The sequence below is a fragment of the Gadus chalcogrammus genome, chromosome 14, assembly GCF_026213295.1.
Source record: "Gadus chalcogrammus isolate NIFS_2021 chromosome 14, NIFS_Gcha_1.0, whole genome shotgun sequence".
Taxonomy (NCBI): Eukaryota; Metazoa; Chordata; class Actinopteri; order Gadiformes; family Gadidae; genus Gadus; species Gadus chalcogrammus.
The window spans coordinates 7,071,740-7,093,317 of NC_079425.1; the positions used below are offsets into that span (position 1 = coordinate 7,071,740).

Genomic DNA, 21,578 nt, shown 5'->3' on the forward strand with positions numbered 1-21,578 from the left:
TTGTTTGCTGTCTTTGATGCCAAGAGGCTTGTGTTCTTTTTTTGATGTCGTAATTTTGAGACATTTCACACGTGACCGTACTGACTCATCTGAGAGCTGAGGAGAACCTATTCACCCTCATACAAAAATATATATTTTTTCGTCACGTTTAAATGTGTTGTGAATTCTGAGTCGCTGTTTGCTGGAGTTGAGTGTATCAATGATTTAAAACGATGTACAATAAACACACCTGAATGCTTTTCCAAAACTTTGTCCTGGTTTTTCTAGTGACGACATGTCAGTTAGTTAGGGGAAAGTTTTGAAAAACGTGGAGTGAGGTGCACAGCATTTGTGATGAAGGGTTTGGATTCATAATTTATGGTTTGATCTCTGTTAGGGAAGCACATCCCTAAAGAGACAGTGTTCATTATTGATAATGCTTGAATTATCCTGGAAGGGAGGAATGGTCGATCTTTCAATTCATTGCAGCTCAGGCTTAATTTCTTCCTCAGTGCAACAACATAATTGAGGAAAGCATTTTTATTGGCAATTTAATTTGATGGTCCCTGGTATTCTGAGGCAAATCTACTTAAGTGTTCTGTTGGGCAAGAAGAAAGGCCTAGAATAACCAGAAAAAACTGTGTGTGTGGGCATGTGGGTGATTGCATGAGGGCGTGTGTGTGTGTGTGTGTGTGTGTGTGTGTGTGTGTGTGTGTGTGTGTCTGTGTGTGTGTGTGTGTGTGTGTGTGTGTGTGTGTGTGTGTGTGTGGCATGTTTGTGTGGGAGTATTTTTCTGTTTTAACGTGACTTATGAACAGACTTGAGCAATATCAAAGTAATGATGTAGCCGCAGAACGTGTAATTTGAAATCCAGTGGCTTGTGAAACACAGCTTCAATAACTGCGTCAGAGCCCTGCAGGCTTTGGCAAACAGAGTGTCCCATGCTGCTGTGGCCAAAGCAACAACCAATTAAGAGGAACCACGGCAACAACTAAATCTGTTCCCTTCAATTGATTTCCATATTCATACTGTAGTTTTCCTGCAGCAATTCTGAACATGCCAACCCCTAGAATTCCAACTCACACAACTTTTGATGTCTCTTCAAAGTCAAATTGAAGCAGTTTCAATCCAATGTGACCTTGAACATATTTGAAATTCCGAACAGGCTGTCAATCACGAATGGCTAATATAAAAGAGGGAAATCGGATTAAAAAGTGATAGCTGCATTTGGATCCTCTCTTGAATCAGATATGCAATGTCAATCCCCCCTTGCCTTCTCTGTAGCCAAAGCCTTCTTAGTGCTGGCTGATCTTCTGTAGCACCCAGGCATACATGAGTCCCATGAGGATGTGTTCATTTTATTAGAGTAGTTAATCATTTTGTAATTACTAAAAAAGTAGTTATTTCAGAATATCTACTAATACAGTGTCTTCATTGTGAGATGTGGGTCGTAGGGGTATCTAAGAAGAAGACAACATTGTAAAAAAAACACACCTGATTAAAGATAATAAAAAATAGATAATTTGTGTAATATAGTGTTGACGGGTCATAAGAGTGGTTTCTGCCACAGAATAACATGTCAGTCCCTCTTGTAGAGGTGCAACTCAACATTCGGATACAATTAGATCATTTGATAGTCAATGGTAATAATTCCAAATGGTCAGGCTACAGCCATGTAATTAACTCCCAACATGCGAAACCAGCTCTACCAGAATTTTTTCTTCTAGAGTTGATGATGTGTGGAGTAGCAAGCCATTACGCTCTTAGGCACACTCACTCTAAGGGATTGTGAGATGTTACTTTATTCTGTTTCCCAGAATTGGTTTGCCTATTAGTGTTTGACAATAATCTATTACTTCATAAACATTGAGCACAGGGCTGTGAATTCCACCTACGGCTTACACCTTCACTTATATGAACTCTAGGAGCTCAGAGTGTAGATGACAATGTAACTACGAACTCTGGAGTTCAAAAATAAACTTTAGGTTTGAAAGCATCGTAGCGGTAAGATACTGTTCGTGGTGCTTAATGAATGCAAGAAGATTGAATGAATTCTATAAGTAATTTTTCAGCAATCAATTGGTTTTGTTCTACATTTAAGTATTAGCATATTAATTTATGTGATTGACAATGATAGCTGTATCTTTTTAATTATTTTTTTATTTCTTTTTTTTTTAAATATCTCTCACAAAAAAAGCCAAAAAAATATATATATATGTAGTCAATGCCATACATTTAAGAAGCAGTTTCACATTGAATGAAGAATTAATAAAATATAACAAGATAACAGAACAGAGCACCGTAACAATAAATTCTTTCTTTAATATATGTGTGAAAATGCTTTTCTCACAGTGACCTGTTACACTTCGTTCGCTCTGCCTCTCAGGAGACAAAAGGTTTGAAGAGTCCAACAGAAAGGGCAAAAGCATCAATATCTCCTCCTGTGTGCCGAAGAGATGCACACACACACACACACACACACACACACACACACACACACACACACACACACACACACACACACACACACACACACACACACACACACACACACACACACACACACACACACAAACAAGTGTTCAAGTGTGGAAGTATAATCAAATCAAATGCATTAGGGTCATGGGAGGGGGGTTCGGGGATATGAGATGGCCCGTCGTCACAATCAGATGAAAATACAGCTCTTGAGAGATGACAGATGAAAAACACAGTGTGTGTGTGTGTGTGTGTGTGTGTGCGTGTCCTCGGTTGTCTGTATGCGTGCTTGTGTGCAATGCAATTAGACTCAGAAAGACCCTTCACCAACGACATCTTATATCATGTCATGTCTGACCTCACTGAGGCAAGGTGCTTATCTCCACATCGTAAACGAAAAGGGCTTTTGTTTGCCAAAGGTTTGTTCGGTGGTCAACGGGGTTCCGGTGTGTAGGCGGGCTTTATTGGGAGTTCAGGCTCGTCCTTTTCCGGACCTTGTGCACGTTCTCCTGGGTCTGCATGCACGTGATACTCACTGCTTTGTGGCTCTCCTGCCCTGCAATCAGCGACCTAGTGCAACAATATCAGGAGAAAGAGCTGATTACATCTCCCTATTGGAATGATTTACCTACCTCACTCCCCCCTCCACCCCACCAAAGCAAAAATTAAGAAAATAAATAAACCAATTAAACGTAACCTGCTCACTGTTGCAGTCCTTGTTATTCGAATTGTTAATCAAATTTAAATTGTAATCACATTTTATTAAAATAGGAAAGCGAGTGCATAATGGTTTTGATGCCAAACCTATGCTGAAGGTAGCGATTGCAAGCTTGCTCCAAAGTGTCCAAGGTGATCATTGTCACTGGCTGGACAGAGCCTCCAGGTGCCACCATGTGTGGCTTGAAGAGAGCATGATCTCCGAACCGGAAAACCAACAGATGACTCTGAATCCTTTCTGGCACCTCAGACCTTTGACTTGTCAGTTGGTCGCCTAAAACAAGGGATTCAAAACAAGCCTCTTTCAATCTCCTTCTGCAATTTCACCTAATGGCACTTTACTCCAATTGCGTTCAATCACAAAAGCTATCAAACGTTAATAGGTAATACCGAAGCTTCACCGCATCACAACTGATATATTTTGTTGAAAGGCTACAAAGGGTGTGCATGTACTTTGTGAGCCACATGTGTGTTCATGAATCATACATCCAGCTTTGGTTTACCTCGCATGAACAGGGTTTGACGCACGGTATCCAGGGTAAACACAGGATCCAGGGGGCAAGCCAGGAGATGAGTGGCCGGGGCCATCAAACAGCACACCGTAGCTTTATTGATGGCGTCTAGGATCAACAACTCTCCGTTTCTCTGCAGCACGAGAGTCTGCCCCGTCGATCGATCACGCCATCAGAAGGGCCAGATAACACATACACGTTATGTTCCTCATCTTCCCCACAGACGGGTTAGTATTCCTTCAACTTCATTCTGTATTGTTTTGGAAACACTAACAATTCTTTATCCCTTGCCTGGAAATTTAATTGAGTCTAAAATCCTTCCAAAGCGAATCAATCATCATATGTTCTCCTCGGATGACAACAACACGGATGGTAACATAGAAGGCAGAAGCGGTGGGTCAATAGAGATACAAGGTCGCCGTGTCCTACCAGGCCCAGCAGGAAAGCCACTGATGTGATGGCGGAAGGACGGCGGCCAGCCTCCCCCGGTCTAGATAATCACAGAAGCAACAGAGCTGAATCCATCGTAGATGTAAGAGGGGAAATAGTGTCCAGCGTTGCAAACCCGTCATAACCGCAATTATAAGAAGTGGACACACTGTTCTCTGAATCTTGGGAATTATCCGTTCCTCTAAAAAAAATGTGCTTTCATAACCCACTCTTACTTTGTGCTTTTCGGGTTGTGCGATTACTGCCAGGGTTGTGTACAATGGGTCCTTTCGAGTGTGTTCTTTGGCACAATAAAAGACCTTTTCACTGCCCTTAAACCATGGCTAGAGGAAAAGAGCATAATGCATCTCTGCCATTTAACACTTTGGAGGACTTTGTGCATAAAGTGCAGGAAGGATCCAATTATTACCACTCAGAGAATCTTCTTCAAGAGCAAGTGCCACAGTCAGGTGGGCAAAAGCACCTCTTTATCCCCCTTAAAATCACAGCAGCGCTGTACACCACCAACCACAAAGGACACACACAAAGACACAAACAGACACAGACACAATCGTAACACGCACACTTTCCATGAGTGTTCCATAAGAGGGTTGCAATCACTTCCACATCATCATCGTCATCCTCACTTCACACACCAACAGGACTTTTATCTAAGCAGCTTGGTCGCACGGCGCTCCGCTGACCTAGCTCCGCTAACCTAGCTCCGCTAACCTAGCTCCACTCACCTAGCTCCGAGGGTCTCGGCGCCGCTGACGGCTGCCGAGGCGCCGGCGGTGAGCGTGAGGGTGGTCCCGCTCCTACAAGAGACCACCAGGTGCACCCGGCGGGAAAACGCTGCAGGGATTCCGCCTTCCACAAACATCACCCGAGTGAGGACACTGTCTGCCGCCGAGACCACCACCACAGACAGGGGCGAGCCTGGAGAGAGAGAGAGAGACAGGGCGAGGGTGAGAGAGACAGGGCGAGGGTGAGAGAGACAAGGTGAGGGTGAGAGAGACAGGGCGAGGGGGAGAGAGACAGGGCGAGGGTGAGAGAGACAGGGCGAGGGTGAGAGAGACAGGGCGAGGGTGAGAGAGACAGGGCGAGGGTGAGAGAGACAAGGTGAGGGGGAGAGAGACAGGGCGAGGGGGAGAGAGACAGGGCGAGGGTGAGAGAGACAGGGCGAGGGTGAGAGAGACAGGACGAGGGTGAGAGAGACAGGGCGAGGGTGAGAGAGACAGGGCGAGGGTGAGAGAGACAGGGTGAGGGTGAGAGAGACAGGGCGAGGGTGAGAGAGACAGGGCGAGGGTGAGAGAGACAGGGCGAGGGTGAGAGAGACGGATCCAAAAGACTTGGAGAATGGATGGAGAGACAAAAAAAAAAAGCCTCCCCCTGTTGATTCATGTCATAGTGTCCTGGCCTGCGCTGAAATAAAAGCCTGTTTCTAGCGGCCTGGGAGAAGCAACCCTGGCTTTACGAAGTTGACTGAGTGACTTGAAGAGATGAGGCCGCGGGGGAGTGTACTAAAAATATCCCCCCACTTCTTGAAACAAGCAGCACAGAAGGCTCACTGGGCCATCAGATCGCGGCCAGGACAAAACAAACTAACGCTGCACGCAAAGAAATACTAGAGGGCAGGATGGCGCAGTGGTTGAAGAGTTTCACTCCCAGCCCAGAGGTGTGAACCGCGACCGACAACTGCAGTCTACCTTGCAACATGCGGTTTCGCATCCTCTTTTATTGGGTAAGATGCCCAACTTCTACAGTTCCCTCCTTAATGATGTGCTTGAAAAAAGATCCAAAAACTAAACGGATGTCACTTTTGATAAACGTTGGCTAAACGACTTACTCATAAAAGAGAAGTGTTGCTGGCCCCTTTGACATAATGTCTCAGCTTTGCAAGAGGAAGACACGCAGAGTACATGGAGTGAAAGCACTACCTTGCTTGAGATCGGACATCGGCACTGAAAAGTCATTCCCATTCTGTGCATGCCTCGGCTAATGGTGTTGCAGCAGATGTAAAAATGGCGAGGTCGCACGTCGCAGTTCACCGTCTTTGAAAATGAGTCAGTTATTTAATTAATAGGAGTGAAGAAAATGGCATGGGTATCCTTGGAATGGAACATGAACATAACACTAATAACTTGAATCATGTAACGGGCAGTGGCACATGGACATAACAGAAATAAAAAAGATCACGCAGGAATATTACACTAAGGACATGAATAATGCAACGGGAGTGACCGAAAGCCTAAGAGAAAGGGCATGTATATAAGCTCACTGATGGAAGACAACAATAGAAGGTGGACACCACTGAGACCCACTTGCTGCTCACTTTCAAAGCAGGGAAACATCAAAGTGAAGTCCGGGGTACGGGCGGTTTCAAAAAGCCTTTCATACACACAATACGCGCCTCATTTGGATAGCCACAGTGTACAGAAAGAACATACCAGTAATGAAAACGGCATTAGTCCAGCTCTCATAACTGACCTGTCTGCCTGTCCCAGACTGAGACCAGGTCCGGCTCCAGACCCAGGGCGATGAAGCGGGTGCTCTGGCTGACGGCGGAGCAGACGATCTCCTGAGCGTTGGGCCACAGCATGGCTGGTCTAGGATCCACATCTCAACCCAACCACACCCAACACTCAAAATCAAGACTCAATACAACGGTTTCAATATCATTCAGGCCGTGCCCGGTGTGAGCGACAGAGAAAACGTACAAATTATGAATTGACCAGTACCTGGCTTTAGTCGCTGGTAATCGGTCGTCAATTCGAAATAATTTTCCTTTTTTTTTATGTTTTGCATTTCACAATACCAATTTTGTAACAGAGAAAATCCTACCGTGTTTATCCTTTGCCTTGCACAGGGAATACTGGAGAAGGTTATGGCTGCCCGTCCACCAAAGGCAAATAGACTCTGGCACCTCACCTAAGAGGATATATAGGACCAGAGAGACTGTACTCCTCTCATCAACACATCATCCACCAATGCCCTTTAAATGGCTATTATATGATTTAATTAACAGGGGCTTTAAAATATGTTCCATGATTCATCTTCTTAAATGTTAATGAAAGAAGAAAAAAAAGTGTCTGTCAAAAAATAAATATATATATTAAGAAAGACACAAAGGTCTGACTAAGAGCTTGGTGACGCAGGGCTCTGCGCTGCGGTTCGGGGCTCAGAGAAAGGCCACTCAAGCAGCAGAGACAGGAGCCAAGCCAGTGACTCAGCAGACCGTCCACCAACCATCGCTGGACTGGGGGAGACAGACACAGCTTCAATAGGGGGGTGGCCGGGGGCCGATGGTCGGGACTTCAGGATGACAATTCTTGGATCAATCATGTGTCACTGTTGACATTGAGGAGGTTACAGATCCAGAACCACGCTGACTGGATCATGTCACACACACACACTCAGAGCCCACACACACTGACACACACTGACACACACACACACACACACACACACACACACACACACACACACACACACACACACACACACACACACACACACACACACACACACACACACACACACACACACACACACACACACACTCAGTGGTAGTGAGTCATTACAGAGCTGCACATCGCACATCACATTTACCGATTCAACAGTCAAAGCTAAAATAATGTAGCGCCTCTAATGCATCGCTAATGCATCGTCTTCTCTGTTAATTACACAGCTCTTGAGAAGTAGGCCATTACAAATGAGCAGCTTAAGAGAGTGAGTTTTGTCTGCTCCTGTCTTGCTCAACTGGTAGGCCATAGCATTGATACATCCCGCATTAGGACAAAATGAAGTCCTGATTTCTTGGGGCTTTTGTGTCAAATCCTACTATGGAAGCTGTTATAAGCTCTTCTTAACTTAATTGGACCATGGCATCACCACAGCTCTCCACTACAAATGCCAATACCACACCCATGCCTGACTAGTTGGGGTGTTGTTTAGTTTCTGCCGCTGGCATGGCTGAGATAACATCATGCACCTGATGCTGACCACAAGTGTATGAGAGCTGTCTCCCATTCACTCTCTTTCTCTCTCTCTGTCTCTCACTCTCTCTCTCACTGAGTGCCTCCGTCCCTCTCTCTCTCTCTCTCTCTCTCTCTCTCTCTCTCTCTCTCTCTCTCTCTCTCTCTCTCTCTCTCTCTCTCTCTCTCTCTCTCTCTCTCTCTCTCTCTCTCTCTCTCTCTCTCTCTCCCTCTCCCTCTCTCTCTCTCTCTCTGTGTGCTCTCAGCTGGCAGCCTTGGCAGGCAACATGGTTGTACACCTTTTTCGCATTGTGATTATTTGTAATCACAGTTACTTATTTTATAACACAGCGCCCAATGCGTCCCTCTCATCCATACATCGATGACGACGCTGAATTACAGCCCTTGTGGTTATTTCGGATTGGTAGAGTACCTTTGTATCCCAAATAATCAAATTATGGTCCTAATTATAAATTCTCCCCTTTATCTCTGTTGCAGCCCAGAGCCTTAACTCGCACAAACCTGTGTGGGTGGTCGCTTCTGCACCTGAACCAGCCGCCACTCCACACAGCTGCAGGAAGTGCATGCTGCCAAGGCTGAAATACAGAGTAATGATGCGGGTCTCAGTGGGCAGAGTGGAAGCCTGAATGGAGCCAGCCTGCTTTATAAAACTGACGGTGGATGCCATTTGGCTTTTAACGCACTCTTTGCTCTTGCGAGTCGAATCGTCTCCAGAAATGTATCATACCCAGTTATATGAATGCAGTTGCATGCATTACATCATCGCTATATGATCTCAATGTGTATCCTAATTAGATCAACTTAGCCTCTGTCCAGAGTCATTCACCACTGGGGATTTGGGAAATCCCAGTGCTGCCTTTGACAGAATCAATAAGTAACGACCGACACTGTCTTTGAACTCTCTACTGTACCGAGGCTGGGTTCCCACGTGGTCTGAATTGGACCCGTACTTGGACCTGAACGCAGCGTCTTGATCCTTCCACTGGTGAACACCGATCATGTGGTTCTGTCCAGAACCCATACCACCGCCTTGCTCTGCTTTCTTTAAGAGCTCCGCTGGATTCTGAAGTGTTTTTCCTGCAAAGAAGCACATGCGTTCTGTTGTGTTGAAAATGCAAAGATCAAACCGATGGGACAAAATCACCAGAAGCGCGAAGTGGTGGACGAATATGAGCTGAATGCAAATTGTGTTGCACAAGCACACACACAAATACACACACACACACACACACACACACACACACACACACACACACACACTAGAACCCGACCAATACCGTACTTTAGGAGCTAATACCGATCGGGAGTACAGAATACAGATATTGATAGATCGGCTGATATATAAAAATATTATATATAATTATTATATATAATTATATATAATAATGATATATATATATATATATATATATATATATATATATATATATGATATATATATATTGCGGTATCCTGGAGGTAGAACAGCTCCTTGGGATTTGCTGCTCTCCCTCCAGCAATGCTTTGGGACACAGCAGCATCATCATAAAACCATGAGTTAAAGGAACCAATGAGCTGTAGTATGGGCAGGAGCTACGAACCTTCACTCAGAACATGATGTAAAACTGTTAATGCTGGGAGTGTTTATTACGTGAATGTGCTTAGTTAAAGTACTAAGAGGTTCGACCACGACAGTAGAGGATTTATAAAGAGGTAATTACAATCATAAATCGGTGCATATCGGCAAACATATACAACGATACCCAATTATCTGTGATAGGCCAAAATCGGTCTATATAATCGGCCTGTTGATATTGGGCTATATCGCACACACATATGCATTTTGGCTACATTTTAGTTCTCAAGTTGCTTTTGCTGTACTGTAATTCTACCTGTTGGTAATTTGCCTGAGGTGATCTTCATCAGCACTGAGCAATGAGTCCAATTAACATCTCCACCTGTCGGCTTCTGTTCATGAGGAAATAAAGACCAATGGCTAGAATTATAGTTTTGTCTTTATTTTACAATCTCTATGGCTTCAACTGGGCTTATTTTTGTGCATTTGAATGCATCAAGAAAAATACTCGTTTTTCTCTGGCTCTGAATGAATGGATGATGAAAGTAAATGTCAAATGTAACCTTCATCCTGAATAATGTAAATGTTCTACTGCAGCTAAATCTAATCTCAAGAACAAAACGATCCATATAGAGGAATATTCTGGTCCATTTTTGACACCCCCATCTGAAAATAATGACTGCTACTCCTCCCCAAGCCACTAGAGAGTGCTAATGAGAAAAAGTACACATTTTACTAAAGAAAGGAACAAGATTTACTGACATTAACATGCAATGTAATACACGTCAGACGTAGAATTTCATCACCTGGGACTGAGGTGCTGCCTGCTTCAAGTCTGCAAGCCAGGATTTTAGGGGGAAATTATAGATGTCCAACCAAAAAGCACCATTGCCTGTGACAAAAGATAATGATGTTTTACACATCTGAGCATGCGGTTGGCTCAATGTAGCCTGTATAAAACCATCGGTACAGAGATGAAGGACCTTACAGCTCATTAACACCGCTCCGAAATCGCCACCTTCAGAAAGGTCAAAGGTCACGCACACATTTCTCTGGTTGATGTCTTCCTGATAAAGAAAATAATTTCCGTCACTCAGATTTCATATTTTAAATACATTTAAAAAAACAGGATGACATCATTAAAAAAACGGAAAAAATAAAGTGGATGAAAATACATATTTTCAAGTAAATTAGAAGCTTTCACACGTTGACTTTGACAATGCCTCCTTTGCAAATGTATCGCTGATTCATCCATGACTGCACTTATAATGGCAGGATTAGCACATAGGCTCCACTGTGAGTCCGTGACACTATTACCATGACCATACACACCGTCTTGTTGACGATCTTGAGTAGGTATATCTTTTCAGCGCTAAGCGCGAAGACTCTGGCGACACCTGCAATAACAGTTCATGGTAAATACACTCGCTCCGAGGTCAGGTTAATATGTGGGTAGATAGAAGAGAAACAGCACAAAGGAACGTCACTAAGACTGAATGAACTGACAGTTGAGCTGAGAGGGATAAAGGACACATTTACCATTCCCAAGTTTTCCCTTAGAGGATGCTTTTATCCAAAGCCACTCCGTGATTTATTCATATAGATGCATCGCATGAGCAAGTTGGGGCTTTAGTCCCCTTGCTCAAGGACAGGTAGACCGCGGACATCGGGGTTGAAACCAAACCAACCACCTTTCATCTGTGATCTGCTTGAACACCCTGACCACAAGACTATCCCGCCCCCGTCCCCCCTCCTGTCACTCACCCATATCATCCACGGTGCTGATCAGATAGGCCTCCTGGCCGACGCCCGTCATCCGAATGGCGGTGATGTCCAGCCCGTCCTCGAGCCAGGAGGAGACGCAGGCCAGGGAGACGGCGCAGCTCACAGAGACCCCCTGGGAGTGACCCACGGCCAGGTACCGGCCGTCGCCCGAGCACGCCAGGCAGCTGGTGCACTCTGGGAGCTGAGACGCCCGCAGAGGGACAGACAGACGTACAGACGTACAGACACAGGCAGACAGACGGACACAGATGGCCAGACAGGCAGACAGACAGATAGAGAGACGGACAGACAGAGAGACGGGCAGAGGTCAGACAGACAGACAGAGAGACAGGCAGGCGGACAGACAGACAGAAAGAGAGACAGGCAGCGGACAGACAGACAGACATATTCACAGTGTTAACCAGTGTTTTCTGCCAGTGAGGCGAGGTAGCCAAGCGGGTTGTGTGTCTTGGGAGATAAACAAGTCCATGTATGGATTGGAGCCTATAACTGAGTTGGAAATAATAAAATGGGCCACTAAAAATGGGTGACGTTATTGATAGTTTAATTCAAGCAAATAAAGGATGTATATAATGTAAACTACGATAATGCAAATTATAAAATGTCTTTATAACAGCCCGAAATACAATCTAATACAGCTGATAATAATATAATGACAACCACAACAATTAGTCTATCTACCTGTGTACCTGCACGCAGGATTAGAGAGGGATGTTATTTTTGAAGATATCTGCACTGCCACATATACTACTACTACTACTACTACTAGCAAGAAAAAGAACAACAACAGCAAACAAAGCATGTGCATGTACCTCTGTATCAGCGGACAGCATGAGATTAGGATGCTTCTTCTGGGATGCACTCCTGGCTGTTTCTCTTTTCAGGATCGATTCCCAGGCCGTGCCTAGTAATATGTCTAGGACCTTGTCGATCATGCGGTAAGGCTGGGGCAGTCGATCCCAGAGTTCTTCAGGATCGGTCAGAAAACTCTCGCTGTCTTTCTCACCCCAGTCTTGCTCAGAGGGCTCAGGGATAGCCATTGTGTACTTCTCTGCTTTAGGTCAACTCAGCAACCTGTATTTATTAGTTTATTAATACAGTGTTTCGGCTACCATTATAATAATAATATATTTTTGTGGTGACACAGCGAGGAATGGCAGGACATCAGACTTGGGTTCAAACTGATCAACTTGGCTAATTACATCTATGTTCCTGATGAACTATCAGCCTACATATCCAACATGCGCGTATAATATAACGTAGGCCTAGAGATAGATTACATACTTGTTCTAAATTGATAAGCCCCACTCCAAGTATAACTCCTTACCTTATCACGGTAGACCTCCCCAGGTAGAGCTCCTTATCTGATCACCACCACTACCACCACCGCCGCTAGCCTTGTTTACGCTTCCTGTCGCCATGGCAACATCCCGCTCCTCGTTTCATCTCAACTCGCCTGCATTCTCGTTTCACGAAGGAACGGCTAATCAGCGTTATTGGCGAGGGAGAGTGCGTAACTTCCGATATTACCTTTGAGACATTTGGTTTTGGATATTGCTTTCATGTTTTGTATTTTATTTGTCATCAATAAATCCATATTTATGGTCGTTGTTTCAGTTATTTTGTGACATTCTTATTTTTCTCACTCCAGGTACTGTGGCTGGCCTATACATCTCAGGAAGTTAGAGACCGGAAATTGCACCAAGGTTTGCAAAATAACGCTCCAATTCAGGCTCCTCTCTCAGCCTACACGTCCTCATTGTCACAGGCTCACAGCAGTCCCGTTTCTCTTCCAAAAACACAATAGAACCATGGTCCGAGAAGAGCGGCTTCAGAAAGCCTCATCAACTTTTCAAAACTTCCAAACGGTCTTATTTCGCCTACTGTCAAATTAATCATACATTGGGGCCAACACCGGCTTTAGACCACGTGTTATCAAATAAAAGCCCGACAATATTGCAAGCCAAACATGAATGCCACAAGCTGATTAATGCCCATCATATATATCCAAACGCAAATATATGGTCTTCAACTGAGGTTACATTTGTTTTATTTTTCAAACAATGACAAGGCATTATTGATGTGGATTTGGATACCTTTTGATGAGTTTTTTGTCTTGTAGACGGCGTTTGCTCTCCGTGCACTAATGGTAACTGTGCCTTCTTTCTGATTCATCGTGTTAATTCTGGTCGATTATCTGTTTGTGTGTGTGTGCGAGCGTGTGTGTGTGGGGCGGGAATCAAGAATACAATTTAAGGCCAGCCTTGCAATGAATCTTTTTTTTTATTCTTTTGAATTCAGACAGAGAAAGTATACATTTGTAAAATGCAATTTATAAACAATGCAATTGAATGCATAATCTCCTTTTATACTACCTGTGAGCGAAACACAGCTTTCCTTCAGCAGGTACTATAGCCTCACATTTAACACATATTTTGCAGTGCACACACTGGTGGTCGCTGGAGACACACACACAACCCCATCCCAACGTTGTTGTCAGCAAGTTTGGTTTTGATCGTCACTCGGACAGAACAGTGATTCTTTTACCCAGAACAAATTGTACAAAGTCTTCAAATCAAAAGCCGTCACTCTTAGAAAAAAACACTGTCATCAAATTCCAAAGTCCATCTGGGGATTTCTCTGTTTGAAAATCCTGCTTCACAACCACGTTGGCAAAAGGCAATGTGCCTTTTTTTTTTTAAACCTGGAACAGGAAATGTTACAGTATTCAAAGTACCTGAAAGGTCATCAATAGTTACATTGGTACACTTAATCATAGGGTTCAGTCAATCAACAACATCCTCTTCTGTGATAGGCTACAAATCAAAGACTCCCTGTGAAAGTCATATTGGAATCTTCCTAAGTAGAGAGAGTCAATGAGAGGAAGTTCTCCCTAATTGTGTAGTACTAAATGTGGACACAGCTCTCGGCATAATAAATCCATTAAGGCAGATAGCAGATGTCAGAAGAGGATAATGAGAACCATAACAATTGTCAGCTTGATTGATTGGTCGTGTCTTCTTAAGGCCTCTAATTTGTCGGCTGTGTGTTTTGACATTCAGTGCCAAGGCTGCAACCAACGATGAAAAATTATAGTACAACATGAATGTCAATTCAGACAGCACACTTTCCAACGGCATTGTGTTGGGGGCTATTGTGACCAACTGAAGAGTGGCAGGCCTCCTCCACCTTTCACCACAGCAGGTTGGAACCAACTTACATATATTTGTTTTAGACCAATATGGTCTCAAAGGTTCCTTCAAAAACAGGCCCAGTTTCGTAGGACGTGACAAAGATTCAAACGACTCTCCAGTGGACACTGGAAGCCAAACCAGATTAGATAATAGATAAAATCCTCTTCCTAGTTGTACCATCTTGTTCTTCTCAGTCCCCCTCAAAATGTCTTCCTGGTATAGATAGTGTTTGAGAAGACATAACAGATAGTGTTTGAGGACTCAGAACATAGATTAGTGTTAAATAAATACATCAGTAGTCCAGGGCATTACAAAAATGACGAAAAGAGACATTTCCGACGCGTGTCTACAAAACATGATATGCTGTAATTAATAATATAGATAAACTGCAAAAAGATAATGCTTATCAAAAAGTGTGCCTCAGTGGTCTACAGGCTTTTGCCTTTTTGGTCCCTTGATGGTCGTTCAAAAGGAAGGGGTATGGTAAATACTTTCATTGTAATAAAATAAAGCACAGTTTTCTCATTAGCTTTTCCACCACTTCTTCCACCGTTTCTCATACGTTTCTGATTCTAAAAGATTCTTATCATTCTGAAGATCCAGGGATTGCACTGATCATAAAGTCTATCGGATTCAGTCTTCTTGTATCCAAACATGCGAACATGCGTATGCGTTTGAATCAGAAATTCTGTCTATGTCAAAAGGTCAGGATACACAACCTACGCTTCACAGGCGAAGAAAATTACGGTTCGGACATGGAATAAGGGTTGAAATCGAGATGTTAGATGCACAAGAGGTAGTGTAATCCAATGTCAATCAGTTGCTATATTTCCTAAATTACATTTTGTTTTGCTTGCATTAAGGATGGTTTGAACGGATGAAAAACATGCCGTGAATTCCGAATTGGTATCTAATTTTCACTACCACATAAACTTAAACAAATTTCTTAAACGACAATAGATAGTAAAATAATAATAATAATAATAATAATAATAAAAATAATAATAATAATAATAATAACAAAAAACAAGGATAAAAATGATACATATAATAGTAATCAAAATAAAATAAAAACTATAATCAATTATATCGCTTAACTTTGTATGCACACATTAATATGCGAGCACAAAGGGCGGTACCTTTAAAAGTAATCTCTGAAATGTGAGGGATATTATTTCCTGTGGAGTTTTGATTCCGGACAGCAGAGTGGCTAGACTTTGAAGCGAATGGACCTAAAACAGTCCAGAGAGTTGACAGAGTCACCTTGTGTGTCTTTAAAGCAACTCACAGCTTCATCCATTCATCCTCCGCCACGACCCTAGAAGTAAGATCCCAAGGCTGCTTAAAGCGAGAACTACTTTATTCTCATCTTTAAAGCCACACTGTTCTTTTATGTAAAGTAGGGACTCTCCCATCCCAGTGATGAGTGGGTCACACGTGGGGGGAGGAGCCACTGCTACGAGGAGGTGGAGGTCTGCGCGACGTCGTAATCTGTGATGAGCTGTTTGATGTGAGACAGCTTCTCGTGAAGATATTCACAGCGTTTCTTCTCTTGCCGGTAGCCTGGGAACTTCTGCAGGGGGCCGACAGAGAGGAATGTTAGCCTTCAAGTGTTCCAATTAACCATCGAGCCATTTTAACAGCAAAATGACACATAGGGACTTGAAGGTAGACTTTAAAGGTATACAGTGGACATTGGGGGTTCAAATATTAAACACCTATTAACTAGACTTTCGTGAATTTCTTTGTCTGCGCTGAAAAAAAAAAAATATCCCAAAAGCAAGCAAGCGAATGTAAAAGGCAGAAGGTATTTAATTTCAATTCTAGCCATGCTTGGAGCGTTTCGTTTTCAATTGTTATGTCAATTTGGCGGCACAATTTATCCAATCAACTCACAGCCTCCCCCCCACGGCTTCATAACAACAGCCAATCACAAAGATATTCATTCCGTGATTAGGATTTGAGCAGGCTGGGTAAATTTGAATGAACAAGAATAATGTGTGCCAGGAGGAGACATGGTTTCTCCAAAAAATACATTAAACTATTCGGTTATTCCTGGTTTTCAGGATTAGGGTTAGGGTTAGACGAAATCCATTTTTGTATTTCACTTAATCAAAAAAAAGATGTCATTGAGCCAAAGGTTGTCTACCGGTAGTTAGACTGGACAGAGACAATATTGCAATACTTACATTCCTATACTTCTTGTACTTCTCCATTATTTGGTCTTCCATTATCTAGAATATACAAAAGACAAAACATTTACTTGGAATACAAGCTTTCACAAATCAATAGTGTTAGTAAGCTGAAGTGAGTTGGTTTGTTTTTGCTGTTATGTATTATTATTAGAGCTGTCAGTTAAACGCGTTATTAACGGCGTTAGCGCAAACCAAATTTAACGGCGTTAAAAAAATTATCGCGCGATTAACGCAATTATTTTATTTAAAAAAAAAAAAAATTCAAAACAAAGAAGCACTAGCCTGACTGCTATGTTCAAATGACATTTGTTCAAAGCAGTCGTTAGATTGCACTATAGGCTCTTTTTTGTATCATCCTGCTTTGATCAATATATATGCCAATGTTGTTATCAATAAAAAATCATTAATCAAGGCAAGCCGATGCACTTCACCATGTTGATAAGAGAATTAAAATGAGAAGAATTATGGGACAAAAAAATCAAGGGATATTTAACATAGAAAAATAATTTGAGATTAATCGCGATTAATCATGAGTTAACTATGACATTAATGCGATTAATCACGATTAAATATTTTAATCGCTTGACAGCTCTAATTATTATGTGTTGTTGCATGCAGGGCTATGGTTTATGTGCATGCGTCACTAAAATATGTTGGTGCATTGTTAAAATGGCCACTAATGGGGGGAAATTGGGTTGTAGCATAGCAACACCTTTTCTTGGATACATATGCGGATTTTGTCATCCACTTGGCTTTTGTATGTGCTGCATGCAATTGTCCTTTTGTATGTGTATGTGAGGCTATGTACATGCCTAAAGTACTTCTGAAATAATACCATTACTCTTATCTGTTATATTATAATGTTATAATGCACACACATTTGCCAATGATCAAATAAAACATTTGCGGCATCTTTAACATGTTTGTAGAGCTGTCAGTTAAACGCGTTATTAACGGCGTTAACGTAAACCAATTATAACGACGTTAATTTTTTTAACGCGCGATTAACGCAAATTATTATTATTATTATTTATTTATTTTTTTGGGCTCAAAACAAAGAAGCAGTAGCCTGACTGCTATGTTCAAGGCATATCTTTGTATGTTCAACGTTTAATTGCATTATAGGCTTTTTTTTTGTACCGTCCTGCTTTGATCAGTATATGCCAATGTTGTTATCAATAAAAAAACCTTTGCACAAGGCAAGCCGATGCACTTCTCCATGTTGATAAGGGCATTCAAATGAGAAAAATTTATGGGACAAAGAATTCAAGGGATATTTAGCATAGAAAAAAAAAAAACGATTAATCGTGAGTTAACTATGGCATTAATCCGATTAATCGTGATTAAATATTTTAATCGCTTGACAGCCCTAGTTTGTACATGTTGAAACTATGTTGAACACTTAGTTATGAATGGTGTGATGGCCACCTGTCACGGGTTTAGGAGGTTATAAAGTTAATAGTTTAACTGCCTTAAACCTGTTGACTGATCTGGTTTGGATGATATGTCTTCAAGGTATCATACATGAAGCAGCCATCCACACTACTGCGTAGCATTATTATTTGTTGATATTAAATAAATAGAATAAATGTTAGGTTAAGTTAGTTTTCTGTGTTATGAGTTATGTGTGGGGTCCCATTTGTAGTCCAGTTCCTGGTTTATAAAACAATTGTGATAAGTATTGTAGTATGTATGGTTATAAGTTATAACAATTGTGATAAATAGTATGTAATGTTATGAGTTATAACAATTTTGATAAGTAGTATGTATGGTTGTCAGTTATAACAATTGTGATAAGTAGTATGTATGGTTATGAGATATCACAACTGTGATAAGTGGTATGTGTGAGTTATGACAATAAGCAGTGGTGTTTGTGCCTGTCTTTGCCGTACCTTGTATTGCTGTGTCCCTGGCGAGAGGCTCTTGATCTTGGAGGCCAGCTGAACGAACATGTGTGTGATGGTGGCGATCCGGGAGTGCAGGTCAATGTACTCGCTGTACTCGCTGCAGAAGTCCGTCTGGTAGCCCTCACGCTGCTCCAAAGTGACGATGCCGGGGTATTTCCTAAAAACGGGGGTCACACATTTGTCATTTGTGACCTCAATACATGTAATGTTGGAAAAGTATGTCTGTGTTTGTCATTATGGAAGATATGGGAGCTCATTGTTCTTCTTCTCTTGTCAGAATATATATATTTTTAATTATTTCTATGCTCTTCCCACTCATCTCCACAAGATGGCACCATAATGCTTTTCTACATCACTGTAGCGCCACTTATTTTTGTATACTGCATTCTATTATTTCAGTCTAACCAATCTACAATAATGACAATTTCTGCTACCTTCTCCCTAAAGTTTCGAATCTAATGTGTACCTATAAAATAATTAACATTATTCATTCTGACACACAACTGTGACATCAACATGTTTATGCAAACTGTAAGACTATAGAACCGTGAAACAACTCACAGAACGTAGTCCGGTTTCTCCTCAGATGGCACAGCATTGATAATTTCAGGATCTGTGAGAAAAAAATAGTAAAAAAAAACAATGAAATTAGATACTAAAAAATGTTTTCATCCAAAAGACCTAACACACACAATAGCAAAATGTTACGCAAAGCGTTGTTATGTTTCAGGTGAGTGTGAGTGTGAGTGTGAGTGTGAGTGTGAGTGTGTGTGTGTGTGTGTGTGTGTGTGTGTGTGTGTATGTTTCTCCCCTGAGCTCACAGTGTGTTATGTGCCTGATTGACTCAATAACAGCTCTGTGCAGTACAGTCTCCTGACACCCTCAAGCACTATCTGCCATGCCCACTGCTGGGCACACAGACACACACACACGCACACGCACACGCACACACACACACACACACACACACACACACACACACACACACACACACACACACACACACACACACACACAGAAAGTGATGTATGAAATAATACCCTGTGAGCATCCATGAAAACCACACACTCACGCACACATGCCACACGGACACATGCACACACACACACACGTGCGCAAACACATACACACAAAAAGTGGTATAGCAAATAATACCCTGTGTAAGCATCCATGTCACGAACACACACACACACACACACACACACACACACACACACACACACACACACACACACACACACACACACACACACACACACACACACACACACAGACACAGACACACACACACACACACACACACACACAGACACACACACACACAAAGCTTGCAGTAATGTTCTTTTGCGGTAATGTTCTTTTGTGCGCACTTTAATCACTGCAATATTATGTCGGTCATCTCTCAAAATAACGACTGCAGTGCTTTGCGTAAAGGCAGACCAACATAGGAACAATAATGTCACCGTTACAGCCGTGGGCGTGTCAAAACGTCAATAAGCATTCTGGGTACCAAAACCTAGGCTTCAACCAAGAATAAACAAAGAAACAACACACCGCGAATAAAGACCCTTACCGTGGAGTTTGTCGAGGCTCTGCTTGTGCTCCGGGCTGCTTTCTATCCACGTACGCTCTTCCTTGTCTTTTAACCTCTCCCGCTCCTTTTTGGACTTCTTCTTGTGCTGGCCACCTCCCTGATGGCCAATCGGGGTGGTGGGGCTTTCTGTCCTGGCCTCTGGCTTTGCCGGCTCCAAGGGGGAGCCGAACAGTTTGTGAACGATTGGGAAGCCATTTTGACCGGCTACCACTTGGCTCTGAGCTGTGGTCGCCTGGATCTCAGTCTTAGTGTGGTAGCTGGGGTCAGTGACAGGAGAGATCGGGCCAAGGCCTGCTTTGATCATTGTCATGTCTGACGCTAGCCTCGCCTCAGCTAGCCTCGCCTCAGCTAGCTTAGCCTCAGTTAGCCTGCCCTCCGCTAGCCTGGCGTCCACTAGTCGGGGCCTGTTTAGGAGCCCGCAGTCCTGCGGGTCCGAAGGCACTGGGTGGTTCTGGGGAGAGAGCAGAGGAGAAAGGGAGAAGGGAAGAAGTTGAGAGAAAATCAGAGATATCAACACACATCAGACTATTGGCTGTGTTTGCTGTACCTTGCTGCTGTTTTTGGGGAAGGTCTGAGAATTGAACGGACTACAGTGGGAAACGCACCAAGCCTCTTAATTCAACACAGGCATGCTGTAATGTTTACATTTTTGTTTGCAAAAGCGGCAGGGGAAAGTCTTTATCAAACATGTGATAGGGGCTTAGTTGTCGAAAAGCAGCCGTTCGGGATACGATGTACCACAGCTGAGCCAAGGGAAAGCACCTTGGTTCCTGGACCAAAGCCTGCCTTGCTTATTTTGACTTTGTCAATTTAAGGGAATTGCGCTTAATACAATTTAAAGACAGAGAAAGAGACCGTAAGGTCATCTGTGGAAAAAAATGATTGCAGCTGTAGCTCAAAACTATTTCATCGCTCAGTTATGGTTCCACGTCGACGCAAAGCAATGACCACGCAGACGCTTCGAAGCAGTCGTGAACCTGTTTTGGTTCTGCGTCGGGTTTAAGTGAGCGGACCAATCACAGCCCTCGCTGCTGCGTCGCCTCGAAGCAGGGTTAAAATCTTTGGGAGGCGCACGTCAGGCCCTTAGGGTTGACGCAAGTAGGGTCTTCAAGTACGCTATGGGTCTGTAAATCCCCTTGCATTGCGTCGACTTGGACCAATAACTAAGCCTTTAAGGTTGAACCTAGGGGCTTGGAATAGAATTGCTACATGTAAGCTGAGGCTCATGGTTTGAACCC

At 42.9% G+C, this 21,578-nt stretch overlaps 3 protein-coding genes across 5 annotated transcripts in view; 1 reads left to right on the forward strand and 2 right to left on the reverse strand.

Annotated features, from left to right (window-relative positions):
- Window positions 1–179, forward strand: part of LOC130403635 (putative gonadotropin-releasing hormone II receptor) — a 3,172-nt gene extending 2,993 nt beyond the window's left edge. The window contains exon 3 of the mRNA XM_056608051.1: window positions 1–179. This exon is cut by the window's left edge and continues 600 nt beyond it. The gene's annotated coding sequence lies outside the window, so the exon portion shown is untranslated.
- A 2,048-nt stretch (window positions 180–2,227) lies between these two features.
- On the reverse strand, window positions 2,228–12,875 carry wdr93 (WD repeat domain 93). Of its 3 annotated transcripts, none has more exons than XM_056608276.1 (16): window positions 12,778–12,875; window positions 12,263–12,524; window positions 11,430–11,631; window positions 10,998–11,062; window positions 10,654–10,732; window positions 10,472–10,557; window positions 9,982–10,057; window positions 9,061–9,187; window positions 8,612–8,685; window positions 6,957–7,043; window positions 6,603–6,734; window positions 4,859–5,051; window positions 4,113–4,173; window positions 3,675–3,831; window positions 3,259–3,445; window positions 2,228–3,024 (listed from the first exon to the last, which is right to left on the reverse strand). In XM_056608276.1, exons 2-16 carry the CDS (start codon window positions 12,488–12,490, stop codon window positions 2,916–2,918), a joined length of 1,863 nt encoding a protein of 620 aa, XP_056464251.1. In that variant the 5' UTR covers window positions 12,491–12,524; window positions 12,778–12,875; the 3' UTR covers window positions 2,228–2,915. The 3 variants fall into 3 exon arrangements, with proteins under 3 accessions (XP_056464251.1, XP_056464249.1, XP_056464250.1); XM_056608274.1 differs by having other exon boundaries at window positions 9,022–9,187; XM_056608275.1 differs by having other exon boundaries at window positions 9,022–9,187; window positions 12,263–12,875.
- An 813-nt stretch (window positions 12,876–13,688) lies between these two features.
- Window positions 13,689–21,578, reverse strand: part of LOC130403324 (RNA polymerase II elongation factor ELL-like) — a 41,250-nt gene continuing 33,360 nt past the window's right edge. Inside the window, exons 10-14 of the mRNA XM_056607630.1 lie at window positions 20,320–20,791; window positions 19,308–19,359; window positions 18,732–18,903; window positions 16,834–16,878; window positions 13,689–16,217 (exon numbers count right to left, since the gene is read on the reverse strand). Coding sequence (XP_056463605.1) covers window positions 16,101–16,217; window positions 16,834–16,878; window positions 18,732–18,903; window positions 19,308–19,359; window positions 20,320–20,791 — 858 coding nt within the window. The 3' untranslated portion in view covers window positions 13,689–16,100. The remainder of the gene's footprint in view (window positions 16,218–16,833; window positions 16,879–18,731; window positions 18,904–19,307; window positions 19,360–20,319; window positions 20,792–21,578) is intronic.